This window comes from Amia ocellicauda, chromosome 11 (genome assembly GCF_036373705.1).
Source record: "Amia ocellicauda isolate fAmiCal2 chromosome 11, fAmiCal2.hap1, whole genome shotgun sequence".
In the NCBI taxonomy this organism is placed as follows: Eukaryota; Metazoa; Chordata; class Actinopteri; order Amiiformes; family Amiidae; genus Amia; species Amia ocellicauda.
In genome coordinates, this window is record NC_089860.1 from 29,051,020 (window position 1) to 29,074,525 (window position 23,506).

The window sequence follows — 23,506 nt, forward strand, 5'->3', positions numbered from 1 at the left end:
CTGTGATCTTCCACTAATGAATGTCACAACTGTAAATATACTAATATTCAGATTTCTAAAAGTGATTCCCTTTATTCCATGTTATACCTAAAACCTTTTTTTTTTGGCACAAATTAGACATTATGTCCTGCCAGACATTTGTTCCCCATTAAATCAGATTCCATGCCTCTGAATCTTAATGACGATGGTAATGTTTACATCTACCGACAGGTGAGAGACAATTAAGAACATGTTGGCCTGTTTCCTATCTAGCTCTTTAACCTGTTTAGTGGGTGTCTGGCTCAGGTGTGGCCTCTGAAATACTTCTATACTATTGCCAGCACCTGGCTGCACAGGTTCCACACAAGGTCTACTTTTGTAGGAGAGTGGAGCCTCAGTTTTACCCCTGTGTGACCCTCTTACAAAACCCAGGGAATTGCCAAACACTCACTATAGCATAAGTTCATTATCATTGCATCTTATTTAATTAGAAACAGCATGTAGACACGTCTTCGGACATGAACTTGTGCATTGGTGAGTCTGGAGCAAGCACTGGTGTAAATTATTTTATATGCTAAGGAAGTCCATCTGTAAGGAGATTTTCATATGTCTTAATTGGGGTAGCATGGTAACAATGGCAAAAGAATCTCTGTCCATATCCTGTCAAGAGAATAAAAGGGATAGAGGAGGCCTGGGCTTGAAGCATGTTGATACTTTCCCTTTAAGAGTACAGAATTGATTAAGTGTGGCCTCCATTTTAGTGGTATGTGTGAAATAAGAAATGGCATTTGAGGTATAAAAACCTTACTAAATTTGACCATTAGGTGGCAACATGAGCTAGGTTTAAAATTCCAGCAAGTGAAATCGCCATGCACATTTCGAAGCAAGTGCAAAACATTATTTCCATTCCTTAGTTGATGTTTTTCCCCTCACACTATTGCTATTATCTGTACATTATATAGTGTTGTAGTCCTTTTCATGCTAGGATTCACCCCCACCCCCCATGGTAGTGGATTATCAGAGATACGTCAAGAAAATTGTTTGATTGTAAACAAAACCACAAAAACATCATTGTCATCATCATCATCAACAACTCCACCAGCCACAATAGTGACTGCCAAATGAAAAATAGTTTTAAATCTGAACAATTCCACCCGTAACTGAGACAGCTGGTGCAGGATTTACACAGGTTGAAGTATTTACAATAGGAGATAGCAAAAGCAATGAGAACCTCCTCTTTAGCACTTCAGCGTGATCTGTGTGCAGAACTCTAGAAGGATTCTCCTTTTCGAAGGGGTGCACTGTGGCATTCTGGTTTCTTTGAACTTTTAGACACTCGCACTCACAGACACACAGTCACAGCTCTTTGCTCCCAAGAAAGTATACAGTAATGAAAGTGGAATGTAACATTTACATATACATAATATATATATATATATATTTATATTTACGGTTATTGTCATATACATTTTCTTTTCCATTTCAAAAAAGAAGCCACAACTTCTCTCTCTCTCTCTCTTTCCAGTCAATGAAGGAGTTGAACGGCACCTGGGGAGGCCCACACTTAAATTAACTTGTGGAGCTGGTGGGATTTGGTTGTTTGTTCCTTTTTTCCTTAATTGTGTATTGTGCAATCTTTGTTTTTGTTTCTATCACTCTCTGTTTGTAGGTAGACCAGTTCAAAACATTGCTAGCAAATGGAAAATTGCATTAGGTGGGAACAACAAAAAGCTGCCGTCAAGTAATGTAATAGGGATTTGTGATTGGTGTCTGGGTCAAAGTTTTTGGCCTGTAATTCCTTTCATTGAGTTTGTTCTTTCATTCATAATACCTGCAGTACTGATTCGTTTTCTTATAGTGTAGCGTAGCTGTAGACCGCAGTTTGGCAGTGACTGCGATGTAAACAAAAGCCGTTACAAGCTTTGGAATGGGCCTACCAACAGATGCTGCAGTTCTACCAAATGTAGTTATTGCACTTAACTCTTAAATGAAATAGACACCTGGTCATTGAAAAATATATTAAGAAGCAGATCTAAAATGTCAGCTTCCAGTCAGATATACTACAGACTACCAGTAACACCTGGGATACTGCACTTACCATCCATTTCTCCTTTTAAAATAGATATTTGTTCAAAGAGAAAATAATAATAATTATTATTTTAATAAATAATTATTTAGCATACACTTTTATACTAAACAACCTACAGAGACTAGGGGATAAACTGTGCATCAACTGCTGCTGCAAAGTAACTTACAAGAGGACTTCGGTTTTGTGTTTCATCCAAAGGACAGAATACAAGGAGGCTCAAATACAAGGCCCTTTCTTTCACCACTGGACCACCAATTCCAGTGCAGTTTTCCCACTAGCTGTCAGAACGCTGAAAGCACAGAACTGCCTGGATTTGTCTCATTATCATAAACTATTAGTTTAGCAGGTATAACAGTTTTGGGCAATGAAGCACACTTGCAAAAACCAGGTTGGGCAAAGGTATCCTCCCTAAATACTAAATCTCATCATAACAAGAGAAAGCCAAGAAGTTCACCACAACAGTAAGCAATTATATGCCAAATATTCCTTTCTGGAAGCTGTTGGTATGCAGAGTGTTTTCTTTATGGTTGTTAATCCCACTTGGAACTGTCCTGGAAAGTTACAAAGAAGGATATCAAATCAAAGCCAAAACCAAACACAAAATACAATAGGCGAAATTAATAAATAACAACATAGGTTTAAAAAGGCAATGATGAGATGATGCAAATACCAATTAAACATCATAAGGATGCATAAATATATTTGTTCAAGCTAGACTGGTAATGACTGGAGTTGTAGAGCATCCCCAGACAAGCTCCTCTTGTAATAATAGAGGTTTGTTTTCATTGTTTGAATGGTGGTGAGGACTGGGCAAAGCAGCTCAGCTGCACGGCCAATTATGAATTCTGATAGCCAAAGGAAAACTGCAAAATCCCACTCTATACACCTTGCACTAATCCTGGTCCCACTTGACCACTTACCCCCCCATCCCCCCTTTCCTTAGTGGCCCTCCAAACCACCCCACCCCCCCATTGCCCTGAGCCCAGAGCCCAGAGCCACTCTATTTCTGCATGTCGCACTGCAGCAGCAGCACAATGGAGGGGTCACTTTTGGCAGCCTCCTTGAATTCCTCCAATGTGATCTCATCATTGTGGTCCTTGTCCATCTTGCTGAAGATCTTGTCCACGCGCTGCTGTGGGGTCAGCCCGTCCTCGTTCATGCGCATCATGATCACTGTGCCAACCATCTTGTAGATCGCCTGGAGGGAAACGTACACACACACACAGACAAATACACACACAAACAGAGACATGCACAAACATAAAGATACAAATATACACGAAACATACACATATACACAGAGACCATAAAAACACACGTATACATGCAGACACACACATACACAAATGTACACAAAAACACATGTGCGCACACACACACACACAGAGACACAACATCAGAATCATCATTGCTGGGGTACACTGAAAGAAAGGTCTCCAGTGTTGGTACTTGGAGTCCTACAGGTTTACATGGTTACCCAATTATTTTGTCAAGAATAACATGATTTTTAATGACTCTCCAGGACCTGGTTTGGCACTAAGAATAGCGCTTGTCAAACATTAAACATGCCACCCTATTACAACTGCACAGTTTGGGCAACACCAGCTGGCTAATGTATTTGATTAGCTTAGATGATAATAATATTAATAATAATCACAGATTCATCACAAGTATAGAGTTGGGTTTAAGGATAGGGTTTCAGTCTAGAGTTGGGTTTGATGCTTGTACATGTGATCAATATTGTTGCTCTTATATTTTGTAAGTCGCCCTGGACAAGGGCGTCTGCTAAGAAATAAATCATAATAATAATAATAACTCAGGACATGAGATATTCAGGTGGTATTCATACATGCATGAATAAATTATTAATGTGCGACCATTATTGTAAAGTGTTTACATGATGGCCATAATACGTAGTGGGCTTGGGCAGTGGTGTCCTCGGGAGCACGTCTCACCTCAATGATCTCCAGCATCTCCATGCGTGTGATCTTGCCGTCACCATCCAGGTCGTACATGTTGAAGGCCCAGTTGAGCTTCTGCTCAAAGCTGCCCCGCGACGTGATGGACAGTGCACAGATGAACTCCCGGAAGTCAATGGTGCCGTCCCCGTTTTTATCAAAAGTCCGGAAGGCATGCTGTGCGAATTTAGAGGCGTCGCCATAGGGGAAGAACTGCAGGACAACGATAAAGGTAAATTAGAATTGCCTACAGTGTCCCAATCTAACCAATGAACTGAGGTGTCGGCCTGGCTTCCCTTACTGATCTCTATATACATTTGACTTGTTGATGTATTTGTATATGTTCAGAAGATCATCATGGGAAAAATCCATCAAGACAATGATATCCACAAGAAAACAATGTTCCCCTCCTAATATTTCATATAGTATACGGTATGTTATCCAGTAGTGTGGTAGTTGATGTGATGCTGTGTATGTGGGAGGCCTGCTCACCTTGACGTAGAGCTGCTGGAACTCCTCCAGGTTGAGAATGCCGGTGGGACAGTCCTTCAGGAAGCCCTTGTACCATTGCTTTAGCTCACTCTCGTTGAACTCCGTGCTCTTGGTCAGGTCATCCAGAACCTCTGGGGCCAGCTTACTGTTGTGTTTCCCCATGGTACACTGCTGCATGGGTACACAAGCACAGTGGAGGGGGTTCCCATTGGTTACAGGCTTAACTCTCTTAACTAATCGTGGCTCCCAGGCAGGGACGTGTAGGGGTGGGGCAGGGGTGTCGCGAGCCACTGCCCCTTTTCATTCCCCTGCCCTTTTTTTCCTGAAGTGCCCCATTTGTCCCGGTTGCCCCTTTGCTGATCCGTGCCACGCGATCCGCAACTGGATAGTTGGACCGCACTTCGTCAGCAATCAGCAGCACAGCACCCCATCCCCCCCAAAGTGCCCCATTGCTTGTTTCAGCCACTGACCCCCCCGCAAGGCTGTGCACATCACTGCTCCCAGGGTTAGTCTTGGTTAAGTTCTCACTCTGGGAAGCCCTGCATTGTTACCTGCTTCTAAAACACCACCAAGTAGTCTCCTTCTTCGTAGTATTGACTTGCACTGTGAGGTTGCCAAGAAGTTTAGCTCTTTAACCAGAGGATTAAGGCACCCTCGACAATTCCCTTAAACCAGTTTTAGGCTATTTATTTTGTCTTTTATATAAGCTCTGATTTAAAATGGTTTTGAAGCATGGAACCTCTAATAACAGGCTGTATTTTCCCAGTTGATTACACCCAACTCCTGTTACTGTGGCACCAACACAGACTTACTGAAGGGAACCAGACTTCTTCTCAGTCAGAGCGACAGTTCATGCCAGTTTTAATTGCACACCCCGCCTAATATGTGGCGATCCCTCACCCATCACCTAACAGACCAATAGTGGCTTGAAATTAACCATGAGAGGCTGAACTTGTGTCAGTAATGCCAAACTGTGTCAATCCACAGAATTTAATTTCAATATGGTTGTGGTCCATTTGTATAAGTCAATAATAACGAATTCACAGGAATTTCTGCAGGTTTTGGCAAGAGAAACTCTGTCTTAATCTCAATTGCATTGACAAATGTCCAGTTTCTAGACCATGAAAAACTAAATAAATTGTATGCTAGTCTACTGAAAGTTGTTTCTAACTTATTAAAGGTTGCAAGTATCCTTATCTTTGGTAATTATCTTTGGTGGGATGGTCAGAGTTTATCCAAGAGTGCTCCATGACACTGATATCAGGTAATTATTGGCATTGCTATTTTTCCTTGTTTGACCTGAGATCGGAGACATGGAATGTTATCAGGATGGGAGATGTACATGAATGTCACCATAAAATAACATCTCAGTTGAGAGTACAAGGTTGTCCAGAATAACTTAATATGTACTGACATGGTGCCCTTCACAAAATCCCCATCCTATACATGACCTCTGGTTTAATCTATTACTAGCAGAGGGATGACCTATTGCCTTCAGTAATACAGTGTAATTAAAGAGCACATTGTATAAAGATGCCACTTGGAATAGACTTGAGCATGCAGCACTGTGGAAATTATTGAAAGGTCTATATTATGAAACCTTGACATTTTTCCGGGTGAAAGAAAAAGTTGTGATGTAATGAAGGACAGATTAGTCCCAGGCAAGAGCCATTACATTAGTAATTTATTGCTGGTTTAAGGCCATTAAAAAGCATTTTGTTTCATAGCAGAAAAGAAGATAGAAAAATGTAAACTATTCCATTACGCCCATAGAAGATGATGGAGAGTTTTGCATCAAAATGTGCTAGGCATTAAAATGTAATGAATTTAATGAAATGGCAATGTAATGCAGCTTAATAATTTGTGCCTCTGCGGTGTTTGGGATGCTATGAATATTGCAAAATCTATTTTTGTCCCTTTAAAAATGAGACCGAGGCTGGGATTAAATCAAAACTTTGACCCAACTGCTAATAGAAAACTACAAAACTGTACTCAGTTGGGGCTTCATTTTTAGTTAGATGCCACTTTCTCCTAATCAGGTTTTTAGTTTGCTATTAGTGGGTGACTCAAAGTTTTGACTTAATCCGGCCCCGAGACTTTTGTCAATCCTGCTGTTTCTCATTGCAGTACATATAGCTGTCATTTTCTGGTAAATTGATTTGAATTTTAGTTTTGGAAAATGTAGGGCTGCATGCACATTTTATAAGTAAGCCAATTCATTTTCCTTATTAATTCCATGGTTTTCTAATTTCTTGTGTAAATTTCCTGTAGTTTTGTTTGTTTTCCTCTAATTGTGCAGCTTTGTCATTTGAAATTACCGTGCCATGACTGGGAACTCTTTACGTGTATGCTTATTATTTAAGGCAGATATTCATTTGCTGTGAAACAAGCAAATGTTTACCAAAAGTCAAGACTTTCATTTGAAGTCCTTGAATAAAGCAGTTTTCAGAGCACTCAAACAGAGCATGAACACAAAGAGGAGGGGGAGAATGAAAGAATAAGGAGAGAGTGGCAAATAGAAAGACAGAGAGGGAGAAAGAGCAAGAGGTGTCTGAGATTGTGACTGCTAGTGGTTAATTTAAGAAGCTGGCGAAGTTCTGAATTTCATTTAAAAACAAGCAGGATTCTTTGTATTGTAGAATAAATTCATTGTGAATGCATTAGCAATCAATTACAACTGAACGAATACCTTAGACGCGAGAACGCATAACCTTCCTGTCACAAATGTAATTTTAGCCCAGACGGCTAAGGGAGGCTGGGGTGCAAAACGTTGGCGATATTAATCATACGATGGAAGGTTCCTCATTCTGATACATCTAACTAACCCCCACCTTAATCTTGGGAGTTAAAAAAATATACGCTCAGCATGCAGGTATTAGAGCAGACCAAAGTGGGACCTTAAAAGTGTTGGGCAAATGGATGGTTTATTTTAGGAACTTTACAGAATACATAACATCACATAAGAGTAGCAGCAAGCCTGTAAACCAAACAGATTTTGGATTACATAAGACTGCATCTCCCCTGGCCTGGTAAAATATTCATTATTTTTCCCAAGCCTGTGAATAACAGTACAGAAGCCCCTTAGAAACAGCTGTATGGGAGCTTACTGCCCATTCCTGGGGCAAACAAAGGATGTACACTGACAGCTTGAAGAACACCTTGGCTGTTCACTGTCCAGACCAAGAGATCAAACTGCCTTCCATTCCAGGTGCTGGAATTTGTCAAGTGTTGCGCAGTGTCAGACGTGTCTTGAAAAAATAAGACATCATGCTGAAGCAATTTGCAATCATAAACAGAAGAGCATCCACAAAATGAGCACAAGAGCATGTGGAACCTACACTCCCCATCCGTTGCCTCATGTCGTGCAGATTTGCAATTTCCTCCTGCCAGACACCTGCTGCTCGCTCCCACTGCAGTGGGACCACGAGGGATGAGTCAGTGGGTGTGGCGGCTCTCCGCTGAGAGAGGGAGTATGACTGGCTGCCTTGGGAAACTGCGCAGCACTTCAACTAAGCCTGGCTGCCACTGCCAACCAGCAGGAACAGGAACAGAGGAGCAGGCAGGCATGTCCACTCAGTTATGTGTCTTGGTGCCGGGAGAGAGGACTGCTGTGCTGTGCTGGAAACTGCATCTCTCTCTCTCTCTCTCTCTCTCGAAGTCTAATCTAAAATGCCACGCTGCACCATGTATCCTGTGAGGAAATATACCACTTGCATTGAGTCTGCAAATTTAGACCCATTCCAGACATGCATCCCTTTAGTTAGAAGAGCACTGCTGGCCAAAGCTTGAGCCTTTTTGTGATTTGCCAAACCTATGATCGTACCACATTTTACTTTACTTGCCTCCTATGGCCATCATTCCTGATCACGTGTGTCCATCCCTGTCGCACCTCAATGCTCTGCCACTCTCCCTCAGTTAGCTCATGCTTTGCAAAATGGATTATTTCATCCATCGTACATCACAGTGTGATCAGCGTCGTCCTTGTGAGCTGACCTCATGTATGGCCGATCGTTGCTCCCTTGTGCCTTACTGGCGATTACAGCAGGGCAGACCGCACGTGACACACTCTGCTGAGAGGACGCAACATCTCAGAAGGGCTACTGTGTTAAAGTGACGATCAAATGTCCATTTATGATTGCCTTCGATGATTATGGTGCTGCTCTGTCAGGGTAATGGTGTCAGGGTAGGCTGTGCAGTGTACGTTTCTCTCTAGTAACAAGATTATGAAAAACTGTATGGAAGCAGTGGCACCAGAGTTCCAGGGGTGGCAGTGGGGGGACATCACGGGACTGAGGAAGGGGCTTTCTGTGCAAAGCAGGAGGTGGGGAGAGCCTCAGGAAAGGAGATAATCTGTCCCCCTGCTGCAGTGTGAGCTGTGACACAGAGTAATGAAGCATATCTTCTTATTAACCTTCCAACAGCTTTTATAGCCCCACATTCTCACAGCAACCACACACAGACAGGAGATGATCAGGAATACTCTACTGCTGTCCTGCAGGGTTAAGGCACCAAGAAATAGTTAAGAACCACATTGTCTGAGCATGTATTTCTGTCTTTCCATAGGATCTCACTGCTTCTCTCCCTGTCCGTCTGTGTTGTAAAGGTTTTATTCATTATCTGAGTAATTACGTATTTAGACATCTCTCTTTCTTTGTATTTGTAAATGAAATAACCGATCTTTACATAACCATCATATGCTATGTAGAACTGGTCTGTATTTCTATGCAATTTTAATGTTTCCCCTCTGGGATTTAAACTGCCTGCATGCTACTTTCACACACTGCTCTGGCCATGCCATGCATGCAAACATTTTTGAAACAATGCTTTAGTGATAATGCATATCATGTTTTCTTGTTCCTACATTAAGACACCATGCAAAAGGGAAACTATCATTGACATGCATCAAAAACCAGTGGAAGAAAAATTGGCAGCTGGCCAAAACAGACCTTTCGGTATAACACACACACAGTAGGCAGACATGTGTTGAACCAAAGTTAAACACTAACACAGACTCTTCTAGGAACTCTGGAGGATTGGTCTCCACAGAAAAGCCTTCCAGTTTATTATGGTCTTTCCTATCTATGGCTAAAAATATCAGTTACATTTTTGTAATCATTGTTGTATCTGGCAGCCTTTTACCATCCAAGGCACCCCTCAGAGTATCCGGATGTCAACTATGACTTTTAGCCAGAGGGTGCCATAAAAGAGTAAATAGCATGGATCCAAATAATACAGCGCTAGGTTTATTTTGATTGCTTGCATTATTAAATGTTTGTACACCTGGGATTATGCCAGATACCACAATTTGCCCTTCAAATGTCTTTTGAGGTTTACAGTGAATCTTGGGTTCAATTTCAACATGGGCGACTTCCTGCTTCAAAGTGTGCGCTTCTGTTATCCCCTGCCATCCTGAGCAGTTCAGACGGCAGCCATTATCCTCACATTAACTGCAGGCGCTGTTTTCTGCATGGCTTAACAGTTCCAAAGCATCTTTTTACTATGCTCTCTACTATCACAGTATATATCAGCTGCTGGACACGCAAATCATTCACACTTTAGATGTAAAATTATTGTGCTGTATGTTATAAGCAAAATTCGGGATTTAAAACAACAAAACAAGGCATTACATAAATCATTAGCTCCCATGTTGCACAGTTTTAGAAAAATACCATGAAAGCTACAGACGAGGCTGCCAATTGAATATATATATAGCATTTTTTGTTTGTTTTCTTAAAGGCCTTAACCCAAGCCAGTGTCTGAGAAACTGAGGTTATCCGGAATTGATTTGTTCCAGTGTGCCCGAATGAACAATGTAGCCAAGGGCAGTTCTGAGGGGGGGCCAGTGCACCCGTGACAGCAAGCTTGGCCCCCCTGTGGCCCCCCCAAACTAGCACTGTGGACAAAACACTGCCAGCACCCCCAACAAAAACGCGGACAAAACACCCCCCTACTACAGCACTGCTGAGAAATTGATGGCCCCCTAATATTATAACTGGCCCCAGCCAGGCCCTCCCAGCTGGAATGGTCTAAAACTGCAACTGAATGTAGTCAAGGCGTACAAAAGGCAGTTTTCTGAGTTAAGAGCAGTTGATGCTGGTGTTGGGCTCCCCCACAACCAGCCTGTGAGCCTTTGGATAAGGAGCTCACTGGACTTGAAATCAGGGTCACTTGTGAATAAACCAGGAGACATGGGCTACAAAAACGTTCATTAGGAAGATGAGCTGACAGTCCTCAGAGAAAATCCCCTTTGTCAGCATCCCACTCATGACGTGTTGGGTAGACCACGTTTATTGACTTGTCAGTGGAACAAATGTTGCAGAAAATTGAACTTTCCATCGAACCAAAGAGCTGTGAGCATGCTGGCACAAATGTGATTAAATCTCTTTCCTTTGCTTTTGAAAAACGCAAACGCAACTTGCCGATCATATATGAGAAAACCAATCCCTGTTCTTTAACATTTCCATCAATTCAATCTGTCCCTATATCAATGTATTCAATGATGAGGAAATAACGCAGGGCCAAAGCTATTGGGTTTATTGACAATTGATCCTCTTTGTGTATTCGAGCAGTAGGTGGACCATGTCTTCAGGGTTATGCTTCGCCAAGGAAGTGTTAAATAAAAACAAAATATATAAATGAAAAATGATTGAGACGGCAGATTTTAAATTTCCTGTTTGTCACGGACTATTGATTGTTATCGACAGTGGTCACTGGTTCCTTGTGCCTCTCACCCCTCATCTCAGTTCTCCATCACATATCTGAGTGAGAAGGAAATGAGAGGCTGCTGTAGAGATTACAAAATGTGTAGGACTGGCATTGAAGTCAACAACACTCATTATTTACCTTTTGGTTTGCTTTCTTTTTTTCCCTATATTTTCTAGTTTTTTATTTGCTCCTGTACTGTAAAATATCGCAGCCTTAGAGAGGGAGAAAGGGGTAATCAGTCTGCTGAGCAAGATCTGCATGGGATCTACTTATAAACTTGTTTCCCCAACTTGATTGAATAGTTTGGTCAAAAAAACACGGTGCAGTGCTGTACAGTTTCAATGTTTCCATATCAAAAGATAGCAAAGTAATATAAATGGGCAGAAAATCTATTTACCCCAAGATGCAGAAACAGACGTTGGTGTGGTGAAGAATGCCCTGTTATAAGACTCAGGATTCTCAGAGAGCATTCTAAGCTACACCAGTGAAGCTATCCAACCAAGTGTGCTGCTTCAAAAGGTCTAGATTTCAGTCCTTGGTTTCCTTAACCACTAGAAAGAAAATGAACAGGATGGTCTACTCTGGGTTGTTCTTTTTACTCTGTGCACCTGTCCTTCACAGAACAGAAGTGGAACAGGAAGCAACAAACCCTATACCGCTGAAGGAGCGTTCTTTTAACACTCCGATTAAGCTGAACAGCGTGCCGTCTGCGAGTCCTGGCAGCGACATCAGGACAGATCAGTTCAGCTGTGCTGGGCGAGGCAGCGACAGCACTGTTATTGTCAGCCTGTGTGACTGCGCCGGGGCTGCACGTCACGGCTCAGAGCAAGAAACATGCAACATCTCCATTTGCCTCCTTTATGAGTCTCTGTCACCTCCACGACACCCGCACCTCCTCCATGTCAGGTAAGGCTGCAGAGAGGATGCCCTAATCTACTCTGGACAGGAAGCCACTCAGTCAAAAAGGAGGACTCAGGATTCAGCATTTAAATCTCAGTTTACACAGTAATGTGACTGTCTGTCATTCCTGGACAGTGGAGGCTTTGCCAATTCTTTGCAGCGGGTTTCAAAGTCAGAGCTTTCCAAGAACAGTCTGCCGAAAGGAAGTCAAAATGGTGTTGGGTGTCTAGAGAGGGCTTGGGAATGAGCCTCCCTCCCCTACACAAGAAAAAACAAACATGGTGCAAAAATCTCATCATTTAGACAGCTGCACAGAAATGCAACAAGGCGATCTTTGACACGCCAACACATTTTCTATCAGCAGTTCTCCGATTACTCACTGGAGGGAGGAAGCACCTCGGCAAACTAGATTCCTAGAAAAACATTTTCTCCCATTCATAGAAAGCTTCCAACTCCAAGCCCTGTTAACTGTTAACCAAGTGTCCCCACCGGAGAAATGCTGCACTGAGAGGGGAAGAAGCCAAAATTAACCACCCCATCAATGTAATACAGGGCCTGTGAGATGTTACCGAGTCGATTAATTCTAGTTGTGTGACATTAATTGATACATTCCCCTTCTTTCTGACTCCATCTAAATTATAACACTGCGGTGTAACAGGCATAGGAAAACACCCTCTGTACCTGTTAATAAAATACCAACAAACAAGTGACCAAGAACTTTCCACATCCATTTCCTAAAAGTGACACAGAAAATCATTTTACCAGGGTGTTTCCTTTTACTGTAATGGCTGTCATAACGACTTGCCAATTGCTTCGAGACCACGGCAGAAAGGGAACATAAGATCCAGAATGTATGGCTCTGTCAGTCTACCATCCTTTAGTGTTGTGTAATTGTATATGGAGTCTATTTAAGCAGTCTGTCTGTCATCTTATTTCCATCAGAACAAGGCTGTGCTGCTGTGCTAGCCCTTGTTAGGGCAGCACAGTGTGACTGTGAGAAAATGGAGCCATTATAGACAACGCATATCAGATGGGGTGATGCACTTATGGGGAAAGAACGAGAGAAATCTGCAGTCTAACCTTAAAGGGGAAGTACTTTTAGTTACAGTTGTCAAGTCTTTGATTTTAAATGTGTGTATAATGGAAGTATTACTACAGATGTCGAAACATGTCAAAAGGATCACAAATTTGAAGATTTACACCTTCAATTGTGGTCAGATTGGGTAAAGAGAAAGCCTAAATACTAGATGAAGCAATGCAGAGAATTGTGGTATATTGGGGGCTGTTAGAGTACAGTCAACATGGACTACTGAACGAACTGCCACGGTCTGTTAACGGTCTTCCGATATCTGTACATTATCAAAGCGTCCTTTCTTGTGATCTGCCACTCAAAGAGTCCTTTCATGCAGTCTGTTAATTTAGATGTGGCCACATAATTGGTTGTCATGGCAACGGATGGATGAGCTATGAAGCCAGGTCTTACAGAGCGAGAGCCAGTGGAAGGGAGACGGGGCATTAATATAGGCAATATCTCAGAGGAGAGAACCACAAGTGTCTCAGCATCTCAACACCCCTGACAACAGCAGTCACTCACAGATACAAATACCTCCACAAACTTTGGCATAGATCAAATCAAAACTGTAGCCTTCTCACGAACTGCCAATTACAAACTTGTGCCCAAACACGGTTTTATTTATTTTATTTTAGTGTAAGAGCCCACTCTACACTACTATGCTTCTCAGGATTGTTTGCAGTAATAAGGATTCAGTATTTTCATCATGTAGCACCAGCCCATGTGTCCCTCTCCATTTCCTGCTTTCTTTCTCCCTCTTTAACACTCTCTCCTCTCCTTCCCTCTCTACATCTAGCTTCCCTCCCTCTGTCTTAATCTCCCTCTCTTCCTCTCCTCTCCTCCCATTTTCTCTCACATTTCCATTTGTCTCATCTCTTCCTCTCCCTAATCTCTCAGCCTTTCGCCTCTCTCTCTCTCTCTCTCTCTCTCTCTCTCTTTGCATTCCCAGATCTCTCATCTCCTTACCTCTCCCTTTCTCGCTCTGTCTCTCCCTCCCTCCCTCCCTCTCTGTTTCTCTTGAGTCCCATCACCAGGCATTTCAAGCAGGGGCTGCACTGCATCATTTAAAACGAGTCTGTGAACCGGAGAAGGCTCCGTTTCTATAGCAATGGGTTTGTGTGTGAGCGCAGGGAGATGGCTGTGAGGCAGCTCTTGCAAAGCGCTGCTCTTTCCTCTGCAAACTCGCACTGTGGGCAGGGATGAGCCAACGAAACACAGCAGCAAACTCACCTTATGATTCGGTCCTTGCCTGACATCTACTGCACTGAGCCAATACTCATCTGACATTTAAATTAAATTTGCTTCTGTTTTTAATTGCTTTTAACTTATGTATGTATGTATTTTACATATGGAAGTTACAGCCCAATAATGTATTTAAGCTGCTTCTAGGTGGACTCTAGCAATTCACCATTGACAACTAGGTTCTTTGCTGAATGTGGCTCCTCTGCATAATGTTTTTTTAAATCTGAAATGGGTGTTTGTGTTGGCTTGGCTGATGCCTGGTTGATGCTTCCCCTGTGTTTATTTCCTCCCCAATTTGCATACATGTTGCAGCAAGCAGGCTAGCAGAATATGGCTTGAGTTTGTGGCGGCTGCGCTTTGTGCTTCGTGTTGTGCCTCTCTCCCGTGATGTGCAGATGAAACGTGTAGCGCTCCTCTACCTCTGTGCATCTTATCCTTTAAAACGGAGACCCGCTCTGCTTTTCTCCAGGGGAAAGTGCTGCATTGCATTGCATTAACACCCACACACAACACACAATGCTCTGGTGCAAGTTTTTGTCTGGGTCACATATGAAAGCATCTCGGAGAGCTAGTCATGTTTCCACCTCTTTACAATTCTCACCGCATTACTGTCTTTCCCATTGTTGCCGAACCACCTCAAGGCTTGTAATCCTGGAAACAAGATTTTCTGTTAGAATCTGCAAGTGCAAATTTGACAATCCAGACTTGACTGGAACAGTAAAATAAAAGCAACCAATCAACTCAGAAATAATAGATATATATTTAATCGTGTCTACCTCTTCTGACTGTGCTGAGCTGTTTGGATGGACGACTGGTTCAGAGAATAACCTCTAGCTTCTGATTTGTGTTTGGGTTTTCTTAGGGGGCATTTGTGCACTAGTCTTTGTGAGTCTCGATGAATGAAGTGCCCACTCTCTGCAGTTTACAGCTGAAGTCTTTATTTATAAAAAAGTGAATCACCGGCTTCCTGCTGGAGCTTCCACTGTGGGGGCAGCGAACACACTGTCTAACAGCGGCGTGGGAGAGCTCAGGCACACAAACGCACAGAAAGAGGTGATGGATGTAATTTGGGCTGTGACTCGCTTATGCTTTCATTAGCTCTATCAAAACAAATAATAAAAAAAAAGCCAACTAACCCGGCAACCCACCCCCTTCCCCAATAAGTACATAATCCGTGTTTAGATCTCATCTGGTGTGTACATGCATCCGTTACTCTGCTGATATTGTGTGTGATTACAGGCCAATCTACACTGTTTAGGGGGACAAGTTCTTCAGGATTTCATTAGATGTTCGTTAGGAGAGGATGAATTTATCCGTGTTGTCTGATTTCAATCGCCCTCCATGGAGACTCATTTTCTCCTGTCTCTTAAACCCTTCATTATCATTTTCACCTGTCCCTTTGGATGTACTTGGGCAGTGAACATAACCCAGCATCTTCCTCAGACAGGAGCTAACTGTGATGCAGAACATGACTTTATTGTCTGCTGTAAAAGGTCACGTGTGAGATGGTGCTCTTTGCATCTACAAAGTGGACGTACAGTATGGAGAAAACAGCTGCTCGTGGTGTTCTATAAGGGCTCCCTATAGTTTTGAATAAGGGGGCTGAGGAGGTGTACAGAGTCAGCCATCTGACTGGAGCAGTGCCTCGCCACGGGGTCACTATGAGAGGTGTCGCGTTGTAATGTATCGAATGTGACTCCTGCATACTGTTCACATGCAAACACACAGGCATGTTGGTAGGGTACTGCACAAAGCAGGGATAAATCCCATCACTCTGCACTGAGCTTTCCTGCAGTACAGGTTTCCGTGCCTCCTGCCTACCGTTGGAATAAAAATAGTACATTTCATCAAACCGTCAACTGTAGGATGCGGACAGAGAACATTAGCAGTAATTGCATGGTTCCTGAAGGTAGTCAGGTTGTTTCCTGGGCAATTGATCAGTTAACAGGGGGCTCTTTACTTATTCACAGGAAGAGCAGGGAGAACCTGACACTAATGGATTTCCGGAACGATGGGTGATTAGGTAATTATGTTCTAGAATACTGGCAGCTGGAGGCAACAGGGTTCTGGAATCTAGAACGCCAAAACCCAGGGGAAAGACTTGATTTTTGCAGTAGCAAGTCTTCAGTCTGAGCACTGAGATCTGACTCAGTGAGCAATGTCACACAAAATGAAAATGCAGGTGAAAAAATTGAATCCCGTAGGAAATGCAAGATTTGTGGTGTTTTGCGTTTTTTATCCTAATTTAGTAGAAGCCCATCCTGCCTCATTTCAGTGTCCTTCCAGCTGACACGTTTTTCCTTCTCTTTTTTGTTTGGATTTTAAAAGAGAGAAAAAGATTGTAAAGCAAATTTGCCAAGTGTCTGGCAGCAGTCCTGTTCCCTTTCTTTGTTTTCCACTGTGAGTGAAATGGTTCCTAACCTGTAAGGTCTTAAGTGGCGGTGGAATTGTGATGGATGACTGGCGGACGTGTTGTAAGGCAGAGGGAGGTGGGAGATAAAGTGGGGCGCTGCCTTCACTACAGCTCCGCAAGAAAGGGTGAGGTGCAGGACAGACATGCCTGTCCTCTTAGGAGAGATCCGCACTGGGTTTCCTCTGGCTGCAGAGACACCCACATTTATCGTGACTGTATTTCAAGAGGAAGCAGCTTTGGCCCTGTAAATGAAGGCACTAATTAGTCTAAATGGTTTATTAATAGCTGTAGTTAAACTTTGCTTACACCGTTCTTCCTCTCGTATTCCCACATGGCCACTGTAACAGCCAGCAGAGGATTTCCTAGGCAGCTTCTCCCCCCTAACAGTGCAAAAACACCTCTCGCTGACCTTCACTCAAACTTGTTCCTCTTCTCCACAGCCCTTTTAAGCCCTAACACTCCACCAGCCCTTACTAAATAATTGAAAAACCACTGACCTTGAGTAATAGAAAGTGCAAATGAAGTGAAAAGCTAGTGTGTGTGCATTTTTATTAAGGTTTTTAATAGAAGAACTATACAAACTATTAAACTATAATAACTATTAAATTAACCATTGAGGGGATTTCACAAAGCCAGGTATTGATACTCTTGTTCACTCTACCTGGCTGATATTTCTGAATAGCAGGCTTTGAACACACTGTTAGAACTGAATGGCAATCACAGGCTTTTAATGCATAATGCTGCTGTTATTGAGATGGTTCAAGCATATTGATCTAAAGGCTCCTTTTTATTTGAACTAAAGATGGAAATCAATATCTAACAATGAGGTCTAGTTCAGGACTCCATTAATCACAAGTTATGGTCACAAGACAGGCAGTGCTAACTAGTCAGGGTCTCAGAAGGCAGACCTTATAGATTCTTAACTTAACTCCTTTGTTTTCTATTGGTAACATTAAGCTGTACCATACCATCTCCTTGAGTGGCAAACGACAACATTTTGCAGCCAGAGCCTTTGCAGGCCTCGTCTGACTGTGTGATAAGCTCGGTTCATAAATCACTGTTTCAAACGGGCAGCCAGCAGTCTGTCATGCGGTTGTGCCCTAACAACGCATCACTTGTGAAAGCTGGGAAAACAAACGGGCAGCTTTAGTGGATGAGTTTAAGACGAGCATGGCAATTCTGACACGACACAAGGCAACAATATTTAAAAACAGGAGACCTTGTGAAGTGCCTACAGTTATTCAATAGCTGGACGAAAATACTTTAGTCCAATAATAATGATAATGATAACAATATATAATATATCAGGGACTCTGCACCAGCACTGAACTGCCCCGCAAGGTAACTAAGGTAGTGTTTGTTTCCATCACGTTTTAATTGGTGGAATTTTTTATTCTGGATACAAAACATAAAGGTGTTTTTAGTTTGTTTTGTCTGAATCATCCCCACCCCCACCCAATACCACACAGATGCTTGCAACTTTTAGCGTGGATTTTTCTCAGGTTGCTTCAGACGCATGCCATATCCTCGGGCCAGTTCCCCTTGAAACTCTCACTAAACAGACTTGACAGCTTCTTCCTGTGTCAGTATTCCAAATGGAGAGAAATGCTGTTTTGAAGCCAGAGCTAAGACAAGAGGATTGCAGAGGCCAGAAACAAAACGAAATAAATATAATAATTAAACAAACCCATACAATGGTTAATCAAGAAACAGAGCAACCCGTATGGTATTTAAGTCATCCTTCCAATAGCAGTCATTCTCACCAGTTACATCATTAATCAGTAACTTCAGACTTTGTACACTAAAGCCTCAGTTAAACCTAAAATAAACTGTGAAAAAAGCTTTCAACACTTTATTTGTGAGTTTTTTTCTCTCCTTTTGAGTTTCAGCTCATTCATAAGGTCTTTCTTTGAATGACACAAATAGTCAAAACCATTAGCACTCTGCCTTGTTAAAAGCCCTTGTGACACAGACGCACAAACTATCTATCAGTGTGACGACATGCATTCCCTATATAAAAATCAATCTTTCACTCTTGCATATTAACCCATCTCTTGCCTCAATCACATGAAAAAGCTTCAAATCTAAAAATTCTGTGGAAAAAGCACTCCTAATTGACAAATAAATAATCTAATTAAAAACATGAAAATTGATCCAAACAGTGCCCTTTCAGAATTCACCTTACCTCTCTTCTTTTAGGAAATATTACTAAGATACACCAGATCGGTGAAGGTTTCTCCATAAGCTCATCAGTTCATCTTGTGCAACATGTCTATAAAACATGAATACATATCTATCCATGATGTAAACAACAAGGATGAAGTTCAATAAGAAGTGAAAGGATTAATATTCAAACAGTGTTCTTAGGCAATGAGGATGTGAGTAAACTTAAGACTGGAAATTGCCCCCAACACTCAACCCTGTCTCGGCAGTGGCCTTTGGAAAATAACCTTTTTTTTATCAACCCTTTGAGGTCAATGTGTTTTCCAAAATTGTTGTTGATAACAGTGCTGAAGCATGTTGGTCCAGATGGCTAATGGATATCTCCCAACACTGCAGTGCACAGAGGATTAAAATGGAGTTGGGCCATGTTTTCTGAGCCTTTTATTGCCGCAGTGTTTAACACCCAGAAATGGCCATTGACATTATGCCCCAATGCGGGCTTTTAAACCGGGCCACTGCAAAATTCCAAAATACAACACAGACAATGGAGTCATTTAAAGGACATTCACACAGATAAGTGAAAGGACTCCTACTGACATACAGAGTCTGTCTGCTGACTGTCCCGCTGTCCAACAGAGACTCAAAATTAACCCTTCCCTTCCTGCACCAGTGGAGAAAAGATATATAGACACAACTCTCATCTCTCTTTTTTTGCATCTCTCTCACTCTGTTTTCACCACAGTACAGAACAAAATATATAAACCATATTTGAATACAGGACTGTTTTGCAAACATCCCCTCTCCTGACCCATGAACCCCCCACCCCACACACACAAATCAGAGTCACACTCAAGAGCTCTTCTTTTTTATCGCCTTTTGTTCTTCTTAATTTATCTTTAAATAAATTCTCAGTCAAGCAACTGAGCCCAGCATCTGTCTCTTCTGTTCAAATTGTACAGATTGGCACAGAACTGCAGCTCCAAGCTCCACACTCCCCGCTGTCTCTCACATCCTGTTGTACACTGTTTTGTTTCTTGCTCTGGGTCTTTGTTATGTTTTGAGAGACAGCAGATAAATAAATAGATTAATAAAAATGCTCTTTTGCACTTTAAAGCAGTGCAATTGTAATCATTTCTGTTGACAACTAGCTCTAAGAATATCTTTGTGCCAACAAATGCAGTCCGATATGTCTGTCTGTCTGTCTGTCTATCTATCCATCTATGAACCCATCTATCTATCTACCCATATATCTATATTTTTTTTCTATCTGTATATCATTCAATATTTATGTCTCTGTATATCTATTTATTTTTCTGGTATCTATCTATCAGCTGATACTTTGCAGTGATATCCTTGTCTCTCAGTCTGTCATGGTGATGATTATACACGTGTGCAGTCATGCACATTCTAAGTCATACACACACACACACACTTTCACATACACACATGAAGACCCAGTCCAGCACATGGACTTTGGGATGTGCAATGGGAGCGCTCACTACATACACATGCGAATGTAGTCAACATGATATATAAACCCATCAAGTCAGCCATACCTTAACACTAGACTCTACAGTACAGGGAAAACAGGCAGCTGTGTCTTTTCAATCCCGATGCTATAGAATTTGTCCACAGCCTTTGTAAGAAAAATGCCAAAGAAATCCTCTTTAAATCAGTTTACAATAAGACTATATCTTATAGAACGTATGCAATAATGTTCATTGCTGTTTACACAATAACACAACGTTGTAGGTATTAATAGTACTCATTATTAATAGAAGCAGTACTCTTAGCAACAACAACCACAATAATATTAATAATAATAATCATAATCATAATCATAATAATAATAATGACTGATATGATTATTTTTAATATTTATATACAACTCACCCAAAAATCCCCAGTAAAATACCCAGTCCCTTTTCCTTGGTGGATGCTAGACAGATTATCCTTTACTGTGACCGGCAATGCTTTTGATGAGACAACGGTATGCTGGTTTGGTCTGAGTGCACTGAGTAAATACAGAGCGCGTCACCCAATCGCCTGGCTGCTCCGGTACTACGTACTGAATGAATGGACTGCTCGCCTCTTCTCCTGCCAGCTATTTTGCATAGGAGCCGCCTAATGTGGCTGCCAATTGGCTCTGCTTAGGCAAATACATGAATATGCAAAGCACCAATATTGGGGGTATGGCATTCTAATTGGCTATTCCGTGCTGTCAATCAACAGCAAAACGTATCCGAGGGCTTTCCTAGGAGGTGCTTGTGTTAGCAGTACGTGTGCCTATCGGCCAAATTAACATTGTTAAAAACACACACACAGGCAAGTGGGGTTTTAATTCTTGTTATTGTTGTTGTTGCGTGGGCGGTGTGGAAATGTGCGTCGTAATATTTTGAATGCGTGCACAGACAGACCTTTATACATGCAAAAGTAAATATGAAGATTACACTTGACTCTGAAGTCACGACTTTATTAGCAAGGGGGTTATTTAAGCACGAGGCGTGCATTTTAACACAATGCACATACAGATCATTATTACAAATATATATTGCACAAAAGCTTCTTTAAAATGCTCTTATCACACTTTGCAGCGCCAGTTCGAATGAGTACAATGTAACAATACAACAAAACACGTTATTTTTATAATGGCGAGACAGACTCAGTTTTACATCCTAGTAAATGTCTGTGCCAGTGGATCTTACTTTACGTGTTATAAGGCTAGAGGAAAAGCCACCAGACGACCTTTTCGGTAGCTTGACGATGATGGATCTCTCTCAATTACTAGTCTGCAGATCGCCCCGCTGTCTTATGACCGTGATTCAACGTAATGCAAAGGGAAAGTGCTAGAGGAAAAAGAGCAAACAAAAGCGAGAAAAGCGCCTCCATCACTGTACCTGATCAATCCTCATTGCTGTCTTTAATCGCTCATTACCCGTGTTGTAGATCCATGCACCTCTGCGGTGAACTCTTATTTTTCTGCATGGGTGAGAGTTACACCAAATCCCCACAGTGGCAAATTGTTCTGTTTTAAAGCAACTTGAAATGGAAATCCATTGTCAACATATGCACCCCCCATTATATTATTATTATTATTATTATTATTATTATTATTATTATTATTATTAATAATACCTTTAAAAGACTTAACATACAGGTTTACATGTGCTACTCATGTGCATGGGTAAACCACACTTGAAGTCAGAGGCAGAATTTTAAATTCTCAAGAGTGTTGTGATGGCAAGACTGACTTGGCTCCAATAAATACAATCTATGTGTATATTATGGAATATACATACTATATAAATACACACATACAAATATAAAATTATTCTGTACCTGAAAATTGTTTTGTTACCTGCTCCCCTCATGTAAATGTTTCAGTTTGCAGTTTGCATGTGGCTTTATGTTTTGTGACTCTGGATACGTGCTGTTGATCTCTGTATCTTATCATCATTACATCATTACCAGATTAAAAAAAAAACACAGACCTTTCTAAACACTTTTGTCAAGCTATGTTGTTGGTTACAGTTCACTGTAAGTGTCAGTCACTGGTTGGTTCATCCTTCAGGGGGGTCAGATTTCCCTGTGTATCCTTTTATGTAATTTTTTTACATTTGGGGGAAGAGAAAATGGGGCATACTGCTTTCTCATTCTCTGATGTCACTTCTTTTGATTCATGGATCTGTTAAAAAGAATAACAACTACCTCACCAAGAACCTCATCAAGGTGGCTGGTGTTGAGCAGACAGGCTCTGATTGATTTAAGCAGCAGTTGGCAGTGAGTCTCTCTGTGACCTGTTCCCTGCGTCACAAATCAGTCGGTCTCCATGCGCTGCCACTTAGTTGCAGGAAATGGCTAATTTGTGTCTGGCATCACCTTCATGCATATTCACAACCTGGTCTCTCAGCAGACAGATGCGATAACCAGAAAATCTGCACCCAAATCATGCCTTAAAGTTGAGATGTATAAACCCATCTTCCAGAGCAGAGACAGTCATAACTCAGGTCAGGTTATACCAAGAGTAACCTTTTAAGGAATGCTGTTGCCCATATTGAGTTGCAGAGCAGGTGGACATCAGTTTTGGACACAGACTACAATAAAGCTGCGACATCTGTTTGAGATTCTAGTAGGTTTTCAGATGAGCTATTCTTAATGTAATCGTAATCCCGGGTGGTTCTGTGCAGTAATTTTTGTAGCAGTCGACCCAGCTCTTGGTCAGATGTGGAGGAATGAATAAAATAAGAGGTAGTGGCAGATCAAGAAGATCTTTTTTGTAATCCCCTTCTGTTGTCACAACTTCCGTATGGACTGCAAGGCTGCCTTGTTATATTGCCTCATGAATACTCACAAGTAAGAATTCACAGATGTACACCTGTTATTTAAATTAATGTTTATGAGTTGCAGTTCAAATGCTCACCCCCCACCCCCAAAAGAAACAAAATAATTTCATAATATCAGCATTAATTATTGTAATCTTATGCAGATGGTTC

At 41.7% G+C, this 23,506-nt stretch overlaps 1 protein-coding gene across 1 annotated transcript; it reads right to left on the reverse strand.

Moving 5' to 3' along the window:
• Positions 1-3,038: 3,038 nt before the first annotated feature.
• Positions 3,039-21,067, reverse strand: hpcal4 (hippocalcin like 4). The gene is made up of 4 exons (XM_066716341.1): positions 20,907-21,067; positions 4,519-4,689; positions 4,024-4,239; positions 3,039-3,266 (listed from the first exon to the last, which is right to left on the reverse strand). Exons 2-4 carry the CDS (start codon positions 4,678-4,680, stop codon positions 3,069-3,071), a joined length of 576 nt encoding a protein of 191 aa, XP_066572438.1. The 5' UTR covers positions 4,681-4,689; positions 20,907-21,067; the 3' UTR covers positions 3,039-3,068.
• Positions 21,068-23,506: the final 2,439 nt, after the last annotated feature.